The sequence below is a fragment of the Cervus canadensis genome, chromosome 8 (genome assembly GCF_019320065.1).
Source record: "Cervus canadensis isolate Bull #8, Minnesota chromosome 8, ASM1932006v1, whole genome shotgun sequence".
Lineage (NCBI taxonomy): Eukaryota > Metazoa > Chordata > Mammalia > Artiodactyla > Cervidae > Cervus > Cervus canadensis.
In genome coordinates, this window is record NC_057393.1 from 32,003,067 (window position 1) to 32,015,667 (window position 12,601).

At 48.3% G+C, this 12,601-nt stretch overlaps 1 protein-coding gene across 1 annotated transcript; it reads right to left on the minus strand.

Moving 5' to 3' along the window:
* Window positions 1-6,249: 6,249 nt before the first annotated feature.
* On the minus strand, window positions 6,250-8,833 carry FRAT1 (FRAT regulator of WNT signaling pathway 1). Its single transcript, XM_043477160.1, has one exon. It carries the CDS (start codon window positions 8,651-8,653, stop codon window positions 7,820-7,822), a length of 834 nt encoding a protein of 277 aa, XP_043333095.1. The 5' UTR covers window positions 8,654-8,833; the 3' UTR covers window positions 6,250-7,819.
* Between the last annotated feature and the right edge of the window lie 3,768 nt (window positions 8,834-12,601).

The following is a 12,601-nucleotide window of genomic DNA, read 5'->3' on the forward strand; positions in this document are numbered from 1 at the left end:
TGAGGCCTAGGTTTCCCCGGTAACATTCTGCAAGCCTTGAGTCCAGAAGGACAAGGGCAATAGGGAAGTTGTAAGTAGCTGGTTGTGTGAGTGTGTGGTGGGGGGTTGGGGTTGATTAGGTGTTTCATGTGGGAAGTTACAGCGACAGCAGCCTGCCGCCTCATCGATGCTTAGGAGTTGGAAGAGCGATCAGGGCTGAAGATAAAGACTGGGTGCTTAGATGGGTGCCAAGTGCTAAGATGGGTGGATGGAGCCTGGGACACGCTGTCGGTTGGGAAGGAAGAACACTGACCGGTATACACAGCACTTACCAGGTGCCAGGCTCTGTTCTAAGCACTTGACAAAGACCAAGAGTAGAACCCAGAAGCCAAGGGAGGCTAAAGGGTGAACTGTAAGGGATGGTTGGGTGCGTGTTATCTACACACAGGCACAGGTGCACACATACAAACACACACAGAGCTATAGGTACATGATCTTTATATACCCTCCGTGGTCAGGTCCAGGGTGTATGGAATCAGATCTTGCTCAGTGACCTTCACTATCTTTCTTTAATCCTAAAGTTATTCCACTTGATCAGCACGTGTAAGCAGTGTGGTTTGAACATCTGCACTGAATCCTTGCCCTGCCTAACCCTACTGAAGAGAAGTCCTGTTTATGGTGAATTTGGGGGAAGGTGGTGATGTCTCTGGTGTCTGGGGAGGATTTTCAGGAAAACCTAGGAAACCGAATCTAATTCAGACAGTAAAACAGAAATGGGCAAAAGGTAGGGCAAAGGTAACAAGGTGATAACCAGCTTGTGATTCTTTTTTAACCCACCCAAATCAATAAGTCAAACAAACTCCCTGAACAGCCTATCAATGGGGAGTGGTGAATTTTACCTCCTGTGAGTCCATTAATTGAGGAGGGGGAGTAGTTAATAAGCACCTTGATACCAGATTTAGATTTCATTCTGCTGTTGAGTATGGTACAGAGAAGAAAGACTTGTTCACACAAAAACATATCCAGCCATCTCAGGTATGAAAGGTTATACAAAGTTGCTTCAACAGCCAACTGGTCCCCAGCCTCTCTGTGGTAGGATAGTGTGTGACTTAGAGTGCTATCACAGGGGACATCCACCTCTAAGGTCCCCCTGAGCCCTGGCCTTCAATCCTATGCAGACTGAGCACCCCATCCCTTCTTATCTCCTTTAGGAGCCTCATCCTTATAGCGTCTTCCCTTTAGTTCCTTCCTTTCCATGTCCTCTAGCCGCAGTTGGTCGAGCGCAGGTCTCTCCTGCTTGAGCAAACCTCCTCTTGATTCTCATTTCCCTTTTTAGTTGCTGCCTCTCTTACTTCATCCTCTCCAAACTCCAGACACCACAATTCATCGTCTGTGCCCCAAGCACTCTCTTAGTCTCCACAAGTCTGTTGAAATTGCCCATTTGTTTGCTTTGCAAATATTTACTAAATGCCAATACCCAGGTGTTGTTACTAAATGCAGCTATGTTTCAGGCAGTGGCCTAAACATTTTTACTACCATTAACTCAATGAATTCTCCCAACCCGATGAGGCGGGGACTTTATTAATTATCAGACTTGGAGGTGAGAGAGGTGAAGTAATCTGTTCACGGTCACAAGAAGGAGCTTTAAAAAAAAAAAAACTAGGATTGTGACCCAGGCAGAGACTTCATTTTAACAGCTACCTGCTACTGTGCTGAAGGCTATGCGTTTTCTTTCTGAAATGTGTCCCTTCTTGTCTTTTCCTTTCTCTCTATGCCCAGACCCTTATCTCTTGATGCCTGGATGCTATATAGCCATCCAACCGACCATAAAGGCTCCCTCTCCACCCCAGTCCATCCACCACACTGTGTTGCCTGATAATCTGCCTGAAACTTGTCACTCCTGCTGTCAAGGAATAAAATAATCTCTTTGGAAAAAGAAGACATTCACATATGAACCCTTGAGATAACCCTATAATGACAGTAAATAAAATGAAGAGTGAGAACAAGATGAACTTGAAGATCACCTCCTGTGAAGACATTGCAGTTTTCTCCGTACAAATTATAGATGGGAATGGACAGGGTAGGCACGAAGACCTTCAGCTGAACACTGAATTTGAATTAGAAGGGTTTCTGATAGTAATGGTTGGGAAGATCCTCTGGAGAAGGGAAGGGCTATCCACTCCAGTAGTCTTGCCTGGAGAGTCCCATGAAGAAAGGAGCCTGGCAGGCTATAGTCCATGGGGTCGCAAAGATTTGAACACGGCTGAGCAACTAACACTTTCACTGATGGGAATGGAGGATTTAAGAGCTGTGTCCTCCAGATGCTGCCTCACAAACCCTTTCCTTTGTTAACATTCCCTCCTGCCCCTACTGTACAAGTCTCAGTGCTGAGCTGTTTTCAAGCTTCCATTTGAAGAAGACCTCCACCCTTTTCTGATTAAATCTCTTCTAGACAAGTATTCCCTTCCTCTGCTCAGCCCCGGTTTCAATCCCTGGATTGGGAAGATCCCCTGGAGAAGGAGATGGCAACCCACTCCAGTCTTCTTGCCTGGGAAATCCCATGGACAGAGGAGCTTGGTGGGCTACTGTCCGCAGGGACGCAGAGTCAGACACAACTGAGTGACTACACCTACCCACTTACCTACCTACCTACACGTCCCTTAGCACTTTATACAACAAGAGTGCATGTTTAAGGAACGTCTTGTCCTCGGAGCAAACAGATTAATGCCTTTGAAGAAACAGATCGAAGAAGTCACTAAGAGGCAAGAGTTTTCCACAAAAGACTTAAAGTAGTAACCTTAATGGAGTAGCTTCCAGGAATGATGTTTTGTTTTACTATTAGAGTGAAATTAGAGATCTAATTTCAGCTTCACTCAGTTCTTCAAGGCAGGTGCTATTTTTTTTTAACTTTTATTTATTTGGCTGCCCTGAGTCTTAGTTGCAGCACACAGGATCTTTTAGTTGCAGCATGTGGGATTTAGTTCCCTGACCAGGGATCAAACCCAGGCTCCCTGCATTGGGAGTGTGGAGTCTTAGCCACTGGACCATCAGGGATATCTCAGGGTAGGTGCTCTTCTTACCCCATTTTGCAGATGAGTTCGTGGAGATGATTGAGGTTAAGGATCCTGTCTGAAATCCCACACTAGCAATGCAGAGTTGCCTGCACAGCCCACGCTCTTATCTATTACACCTCCTGGGAAACACTGTTATGGGCAGGTCATTTGTTCTCCCTTCAGTTATGGTTGGAAAACCAGGAGGAAGCGCTGCATAGGAGAGTTTTGCTGCTTTGCCTGCACCAGCGTCCTCGGTGTTCAAATGGAGGGCACCTCTGAGTAGAAACCTCCCTGCTTCCATCTCTAAAATGAGGCGGTAGCACTAGACCACTGAAGGCTGAGCTCTCCCGGGGCTGACATTCTGTGATTACTGAGCATTGTGGAAGGGTGTGTGTGTGTGTGGGGGGGGTAGCTAATTGAGTGAGTTAGTAATTTGGTTGCCAGGGTAACTCTTTCCTGATTGGAAGGAAGGGATCACAGGGTTTGACACAGACTTTGCTGGATAGGAAAGTGGTGTCTGATGTACTCTCCATGTTTCTGCTTCTGAGCTGGAAAAGGAAAGAGCAAAAAAATGGTAAAATTGAATTCAAATATTGTAGCATGTATGCCTAATTTAGAATGAAATCTTGGGGTGGCAGACTTTGGAGTTATTTGTGAAGTACGGCTTTCTTTTCTCCAAATCACTTATTTGTCAATTTTTGTGTTTTAGTTTATTTAGTATTTTTTTTTTTTCATTGAGTTTATAGCTTTGGTCTTTTATCTTACCCAGGCCATTTTCTGTGGACAGCTGTCTTCATAGGATGCTGGACATGAGAAAATGGTTACAGCATACCTAGCTTTCCCTAGCTCAGCCTAGGTATCTGGGGCATGGTTTTCCATGGTTCCAATGGCAGGATCATCACGTTGGACAGCTGCAGGGGTGTCAGTCACATTATAGTATATGTGAGGAGCTGTGCAGTGAACAATATTGGACTGTGTATGATGGCATCAGGCTATTGGAAAGAGGACTGGACTGAGAACCCAAAGACCTTGTTTCTAGATTGTCAGATATTTGACTTTGTAAATGACTTTCTAGGTCATTCTGCCCTGCCCCCTTCCAACTATTTTTCCACGTATGCCACTCAGTCGTGTCTGACTGTGTGACCCCATGGACTCTAACCTGCCAGGCTACTCTGTCCATGGGATTTCCTAGGCAAGAATACTGGAGTGAGTTGCCAATTTCCTTCTCCAGCGGATCTGCCTGACCCAGAGATTGAACCCGAGTCTCTTGTGTCTCCTGTTTTGACAGGTGGATTCTTTACCACTGTGCCACTTGGGAAGCCCTTTTCTACCTATAAAATGGTCTAATTTTTAAAAATTATTATGTAAACCCTGACTTATCCCAAAAAAGGTCTTGGGGGTTAGTAGTAAGACCTTGCAGCATTTTAAAAAATGGACAGTGACGGTTATAGGGTTGTAGTGCAGTTAAGGCTTCCCCAGTAGCTCAGCTGGTAAAGAATCCGCCTACAAAGTAAGAGACCCCAGTTCAATTCCTGGGTTGGGAAGATCCCCTGGAGAAGGGATAGGGCTACCCTCTCCAGTATCGTTGGATTTCTCTGGTGCCTCAGACTGTAAAGAATCTGCCTGCAATGCAGGAGACCTGGGTTCAATCCCTAGGCTGGGAAGATCCCCTGGAGGAGGAGCATGGCAACCCACTCCAGTATTCTTGCCTAGAGAATCCCCACGGACAGGGGAGCCAGGCAGGCTACAGCTCATGGGGTCACAAAGAGACGGATAGACTGAGCCACTAATCACAGTGCAGTTAAAGGACCTCATGGTAGGCACTAGTTTTCTCCAGTTTTCCTTTTTGAAGAAGGGGGCTGTACTATGTGAAACCTATCGTTGAATGTAGCCTTAACCATCTTTACAAGAAGCCAGCATGGTTTGGGCAGTGGCACTGAATCACAGCCAGCTTGGCCCTGGATTGCTTCTAACTCTTTGACCTCCAGGAATACCACCCCATGTTAAGAAGCAAGGATGTTAGGGCTCCTCCAATGCCAGGGGAAGTTGACACCTGATCAGTTTCCTCCTGCTCAGTGCCTGGGGGTGAGAGTCCACTGCATTATTGGAGCCCGCCCCCCACCCCCAGAGCCTCCAGTCACCATTCCCTTGCTGGGTAGCGCAGGACTGACTCCCCCACAACCCTTCCTGGGGAGGATGAGGGAGATGGCTGCCTTGGTGTACTCTGCAGTTACCATCAGGGTCTGTGTGTGCATTTGGAGGGAGAGAATGAGGTGGTATAAACAACAGGCATTGAGTCCAAAAGGGAGTTAGGAAACCAGGGTTCTAAATCATGCAGCACTCTATCCAGAAAGTACCCTTCGGATCATGGCGTGCCCTTGTTTTATGTGAAACCAAGGACCCAGTCGACTGGCTACCAAGGGACAGTCCTGGGAAGGAAGGGGTAGGGACTAGCCTATTTTATCTCCAGGATGTGCCAGTCACAAGGAACTCATTTTCTTATCATCTCATTTCTCATCTGTTATACAAATGGGGCAACTGAAGCCCATAGAGGTTAAGCAACTTGTCCAAGGTTCCCATTTAATAAGGGGACTTGAACTCTGGATGCCCTGTTGTCCAGCATGGCTTCTTCCTGGAGGACACGGATTGAAGTAACTGAGAACGGGAGGGATAGAGATGGGCTGTTAGTGAGAAACTGGGAGTAAATGTGCCAAGGGCAAAGAGAGGAGTCCCTTCATACCCCCCCGCCCCAGGCAGCTTTCCCACTACAGGTTTGCACCCTAAGTAGCCCCTAAGGAAGAGCTGACCCCAGCTCTTAAAGGGCCACCTTGTGGAACAAGTCCACTTAATGACCACAGTAGAAAGAAAAAGGCGATAAGCTTCCCAATCTGCAGTGACTGACTGATCTGATGTCCTTTGCTAATACAGCCAGGGGCAGCTTCTCCAGCACTGACTAGTAATCCAGAAGCTCTAAGGTTTTAGTGAATGGGACTGGTCCAAAACCTGACCTCACTTTCATTTAATTTCATGCCAGCACCAATACACACCCAGCCGGCGCAGACCCTAACTAGGGAGCTGCTCAGACACAAAGGCACTCTAATTACCATCCACAAGCCAGGCCTGACAAGGATTTCAAGTGTTTCATGTTTATGGAGATCAGAGAAATGTGTTCTGAGCATCTTTCCCACCGACGCCAAGTAGAAAATAAAACCAAACAAAAAACCCAACACATTTATTAAAAACAGATATTTCAGTTAAGTTAACATCCTATAATCAGGATAGCCACAATTCCAAACACTCCGGTGCGAAGTGTAGGTATGTCAATAGCCACATCTGGATGACGAACATGCCATTGAATCTTATAAAACTAAAACATCAACAATACCGTCTTAGAGCCTTTAGACTGCGTTAACGTTGTGTTACGAGCACTTCACCAGGTTCACAATGGCAAATCCTGCAGTTTCTCCATTCGGAGGGTCATATTTTTTACTCGGTTTCCTTCACTTACAAAGGCAAGCTGGCACGGCTGGGGGGAGGGGCAGAGGGAGGAAATCAACTCCATCTATCCAGGGAATTGCAGCTGTTATTGCAAATGGCCCCGGAGAGCCCATTATAAGCTGCTGCGCTAGGCTGTGTGTCCCTGGAGTGCCCCATCACGTGGTGTCTCCCAGCCCCCAGCCTGGGCCCCCAGGAGCGGCAGCGCCACCAGCTAGAGTTGGACAGCAGAGCGGAGGGGAAGAGGAGGGACTCGAGGCCACTTCTCCGGGCAGTTTCCGTGAAAGCCCGGGGCGCGGCCGCCCGCAGGAGGCACCGGCGCCTAGCACGTCGCCACCTCCCTCAACCCGCGGTGGCAGCGGTGCCCGTGTCCTCAGGAGACTCCAGCACTTGCAAAACACCGCGTACTACTCCGAGTACAGGCAGAACCGGGCGACTCTGTCCTGCTAGAGCCCCGCAATCTCGTTTGCGCCCAGGAAATGGTGACCTTGAACCCGAGGAGAGGCGGGCAGACTGTGAAAATACACATTCAAGAGGACCGCGGGTTCACTCCGCGCCGCGTCCTCACCTTTCCCCAGGACCTCTCACCCCCATGTCCAATTAGCATCCCAGGTGCTCCGCCTTCCCCCGCCGCTCTGAGAAACGCCGACGGTTGCAAAGCGGGTGGGGGTGGGGGTGTGCAGAGAAAAGGTTACTTCAGTTCTCCAAAAGGTCCTTTCACGGTGCCGCGTGTTTTATACCAAGAACAAGCACCTCAAAACACACGAGATAGGTGTTTTGTTTTTTTTTTAAAGTGTCGTAAAATTTCAAGTCTGGCAGTTTGAGGTACTCCTTAAATGATCTACAAATGTTCCCCTCTCCTAAAGTGAATCAGGAACCAGCCCTGGAGAGGTAAAGCAAGTAACTGGGATCCTCCTTGTCCTTTGGGCGCTCCGCGATCCTGAGAAGCATGGACTCTGGCCACATGGTTGCCGGGCTGGAGGACCCCAGAGGCTGCGTGGAACTGCACGCTGCGCCACCGGGGCTGGTCACACCAATGAGGAGTCCTAGTGACTGCGAGCTTAGGGTGCACTCTGTAATCTGCCTTCAGTGGGACCAACGAACCCAACCACGTCGGGGCCCTCGACCTCAGTTCCCGCGAGCACATTCTCAATTTTTCTATCCCTCATCTTCACATAAGGTATTTTCCCGCCTCCAGAAGTGCGACTTCACCAGTTTGAGTAGAGACATAGCCCTCAGGGGAACCCCCTGCCCTTCAGGCAGAAGCTGGCTCAGTGACCACTCTCGAGGTGTTAGCTGCCGGGGACTAGAACGCTGTCGCCTGTTCTGAGCTGCGCCCTCCTCCCGGACGCGCCGGGGTCGCTGCAGGCCGCGCGAGGGCTGCGGGGCGAAGGGGGCTCATGCACTGGGGCCGACAGAGGGCCCAGGAGCTGGCGCTGGGGGAGCTTTGCGTGCAATTGCAGCCGTCGCGAATGAAGCCTCCGCACGGCCTCCTTGATGAGGTTCCCCGAGAGCACCAACTGCTGCAGAAGCCGGTGCGGGTCGTCGTCGCCATTGCGGGCTGGAGGCTGTAGCCCGCGTCGGTGCTGGAGGCGGCGGGAAGCGGCGGCGTCCCGCAGCCAACCTCGCCGGCAAGGGCCCGACAGCGGCTGCGGGGAGCCCCGCTTGTCTGCTCCCAAAGGCCCATCAAGGCTGGGCTGAGGGGGCAATGGGGCCAGTGCGCTGGGGCCTGCGGCAAGCTCGGCCACAAAGTAGGGCGCAGCGCGGCCCCGCACGCGGCCGCGGTCCCCGAGGGCACAGCGCCAGGCCCCCGGAGGCGCTGGACCCCCAGCCTCGACCGACGCGGCCGGTAGAAGCAGCGGCTGCGCTGGGGACCGGGCCTTGTCCGCTCGCACCGCTGCCGGGGGCCGCGGGGGCTGCAGTGGCGGCCCCGGGGGCGCGCACGCGGAGGCAGGGCGGTCCTGCGCCGCGTCCAGCTGCAGCGTCTCGCCGATCTGGGCCACCAGCCGGTCCACCTCAACCGAGCCGCCCACAGTCACCGACTGTTCCAGCAGTAGGAAGCTGTCCTCCTCCTCCTCCTCCTCTTCCTCGCCGGCTTCCTCTTCCTCCTCCCTCCGGCACGGCATGGCCTCCCGCGCCGGCACCCGGAGCTGTGCGGGAGTCGCTGGCAGCTCGGCTGTCCCGGGGGCTCGGTGGGCCGCGGCGGAGCCGGGCGCGGTGCCGAGGCCGAAGCCGGAGCCCGGGCGGACGCGGAAGCCGGAGCCCGCCAGGCACTCGCGCCGCGCGCCTGCAGCCGCGGGAGCCGGAATCCTACCGGCTCGGGTTGATTTGTAAACAATGGGTGACGTCGCCGCCGGGCCCTACCACCGCGCCGAGGAGGGGTGCTCCGTACCTTTGGGGGCCGGGGCAGCCTCTGGGCAAGGGTCCTGGGTGAAGCCTTGCTGCCTTTGAGCTTTACAACCCTGAATGCTGTCTGCGGGAGGAACTGGGGAGCCGATCCTCGCTCTCTGAGCCTGGCATGATTGACATTTCCAGAAGATGGACACCGGCGTGGCCTCCGTTGGTTTCTTCCACACACAAGCACAGACACTTACACCCACACACCCACACACTTCTCTAGGCGCGTCAACTTGTCTGGTTTTGGCATTTACGCCTTTGAGGTTAGGGATGCCGCATTTGGGAAGTGATGGCAGCGTGAGTGAGGCGAGTGATGGAGAGAAGGCGTCAGGCTAGGGGTCTGTCTGGAGATTAGGTAAACGAGGCTGACAGATGAAAAGGAAGAAGGGGACCCTGTGGTGCGATGGGGTGGCGGATTGGAAATTGGCAAAGAAAAGCCACTGATTAATGTGTTTTTGATCGGGAGCGTGGGTATGTGGGGACCTGGACAGGGACTGGAGGGGAGGTTGCTCGTCTTGGGAGGGGCGGCGAGCTAGAAAGTTCTTTTAAGAAGAATGCCTCAACCCAGTAGGGGAGTATCCTTTCTGAGGGGGGTAGCAGGAGAGAAAAATGGTCAGCTATTTGGATGGAAATGGAGACACGGCCATGGTAACCCTCCAAGATATCGTGGTTGGCTTAATGACTAACCAAGACTTCACTTTTTAAAAGAAAGAGAGATAGAAAACGATCCTTTAGCACCATATTGTTTGTAGTCTTAAAACCTGTATTCAAAATCCCAAACCCCTCAGGCCTAACTTCCGAACACTAATTACCCTTGTAAGTAGATTTCAGGTGGACCAACCTTTATAGGGGAGGGATAGTAACAGGGTGATTGAAATATGCCAAAACTGGATTATGGTAATGGTTGCACAACTCAGTAAACTTTCTAAAAATCATTTATTTAAAAAAAATTTATTTTTAATTTAATCTTTGACTCAATGGACATGAATTTGAGCAAATTCCAGGAGATAGCACAGGACAGGGAAGCCTGGTGTTCTGGAGTTTTTGGGGTTGTGACGAGTTGGACATAACTTAGCGACTGAAAAATTTCTTATAGAAGAAAAATTGCTTTACAATATTGTGTTGGTTTCTACCATACATCAACATGAGTCATCCATAGGTATGCATATGTCCCCTCCCTCTTGAGCCTCCCTCCCACTTTCCACCCCGTCTCACTGCTCTAGATTGTCACAGAGTGATTTGAGCTCCCTGAGTCCTACAGCTAATTCCCAATGGCTGCTTTATATATGGTAATGTATATGTTTTCATGCCACTCTCTCCATTCGTCCCACTCTCTCCTTCCCCCATGTGTCCAAAGTCTGTTCTCTATGTATGTGTTTCCATTGCTCCCCTACAAGTAGATTCATCAGTACCATTTTTCTAGATTCCATATGTATGTGTTAATATACAATATTTATTTTTTTCTCTTTCTGACTTACTTCACTTTTTATAATAGGCTTTAGGTTCGTTCACCTCATTAGAATGGACTCAAATGCATTCCTTTTTATAGGTGAGTAATATTCCATTGTGTGTATATTCCACAACTTCTTTATTCATTCATCTGTCAGTGGACATCTGGATTGCTTCTATGTTGCTTCTTTGTCCTAGCTATTGTAAATAGTGCTGCAATGAACACTGGGGTACATGTATGTTTTTCAGTTATGGTATTTCCTCAGGGTATATGCCCAGTAGTGGGATTGCTGGGTCATATGGTAGTTTTATTCCTGGTTTTTTTTAAGGAATCTGCATACTGTTCTATTAGTGGCTGTATCAATTTGCATTCCCACCAACAGTGCAAGAGGTTTCCCTTTTCTCCACACCCTCTCCAGCTTTTATTGTTTGTAGACTTTTAAATGATGGCCATTCTGACCAGTGTGAGGTGATACCTCATTGTAGTTTTGATTTGCATTTCTCTAATGAATGAGTGATGCTGAGCATCTTTTCATGTGTTTATTAGCCATCTGTGTGTCTTTGGAGAAATGTCTGTTTAGGTCTTCTGCCCACTTTTTGATTAGGTTGTTTGTTTTTCTGGCATTGAGTTGCATGAGATGCTTGTATATTTTGGAGATTAATCCTTTGTCAATTGTTTCCTTTGCTATTATTTTCTCCCATTCTGAGGGTAAAAACTCATTTAAGTGAAAGAGTTTTGTGCATGTAAATTACATGTCTATAAAGCTGTTTTAACAATTAGCCACAAAGTATACACATACAAACACAGAAGCCAGGCAGTAGAGAACTACTTCAAAATGCAGGAGACTAGCATTATTTGGAAAGAGACTGGAGCCTGGGGATCCAGGTAATTAGAAACAAGGGTCTTGGTGGGCAGTTCCAAGATGATAATAACAGGCGCAAACCTTTAACGGAGGAGTGGGATGGAGGGAAGAGGTGGGAAGTTGTTAAAAAAGAGTTGGGCTTATTTTTGTCAAGTTTGGAGGGAAGAATGTGAGAATAAAGGAAGAGGCAGTATGAAGAAAGCAAATGAATTTTTAAATCTTGGAATTCTGGACTTCTACAGGGGGTCTTAAAAATCATCACCTTATTTTAGTGGATTCCTTAGGATTTTCTGTATACAAGATCATATCATCTGCAGACAGATGAAGGTTTACTTCTTTCTTTCTAATCTGGGTGGCTTTTGTTTTTCCTGCCTAATTCTCTGGCTGAAACCTCTAGAACAAGGTTGAAGAGAAGTGGTGAGGGCAGACATCCTTGTCTTGTTCCTGATCTTAAGGGAAAGTATTCAGTCTTTTACTACTAAGTATGATGTTGGCTCTGGGTTTTCATAAATGACCTTTCTCAGGTTGGGAATGTTCCCTTCTTTTTCTCGTTTGTTGAGCATTTTTTATTATGAATGCATCATTTCTCTTTATCTTTACTTGAGTTATAATTGACGTATACCTTATGTAAATTGAAGACATTCCCTCATTTATAATCATTAGTCATTTGAGAGTGGTCAGTGCAGCCAGTTATTAACTAGAATATTCTGAACTTAATTAAAATTTTAAAATGAAAATAATTAGCAGCAGTTTAGGATTTTTGTTTTGATTTTTTTGGTTCAAAATATTGTAAGTCTCATGCATTGTTGTGTATGTGAAAATGGTACAACCACTTTGGGAAAAGGTTTGGCAGTTTCTTACAAAACTAAACATACACCTGCCCTATGATATAACTCCAAAGCTAGATATTTACCTAAGAGAAATGAAATCATAGGTCCATGTCAAGGCCTATAGGCAGATGAATATAGCAGCTTTATTCATAAAAGCCGTAAATTGGAAAGTGTATAAATGATTTATCAACAGGTAAATGGATAAACTATAGCACATTCACATGATGATGGTGACAAAATACTCTTCAGCAACAAAAAGGGCTGGAGTATCGCTACAGGCAGTAACATGAATGAACCTCAAAAACAGTATGGTAATTGGACTTCCCTGGTGGTCCAGTGGCTAAGGTGCCATGCTCCCAATGCAGGGGGTCCTGGGTTTAATCTTTGGTTAGGGAACTAGATTCCACATACCACAACTAAAGATTCTGCAAGCCACAATGAAGATTGAAGATCCTGAGTGCCACAACCAGGATCCAGTGCAGCCAAATAAATAAATGTTTAAAAAACAAAAACAGTATGCTAACTGAAAGAAGCC

What these genes read in the sequence shown, in the direction of transcription:
- FRAT1 (XM_043477160.1), bottom strand. Translation starts at nt 8,653, where the DNA reads ATGCCGTGCCGGAGGGAGGAGGAAGAGGAAGCCGGCGAGGAAGAGGAG.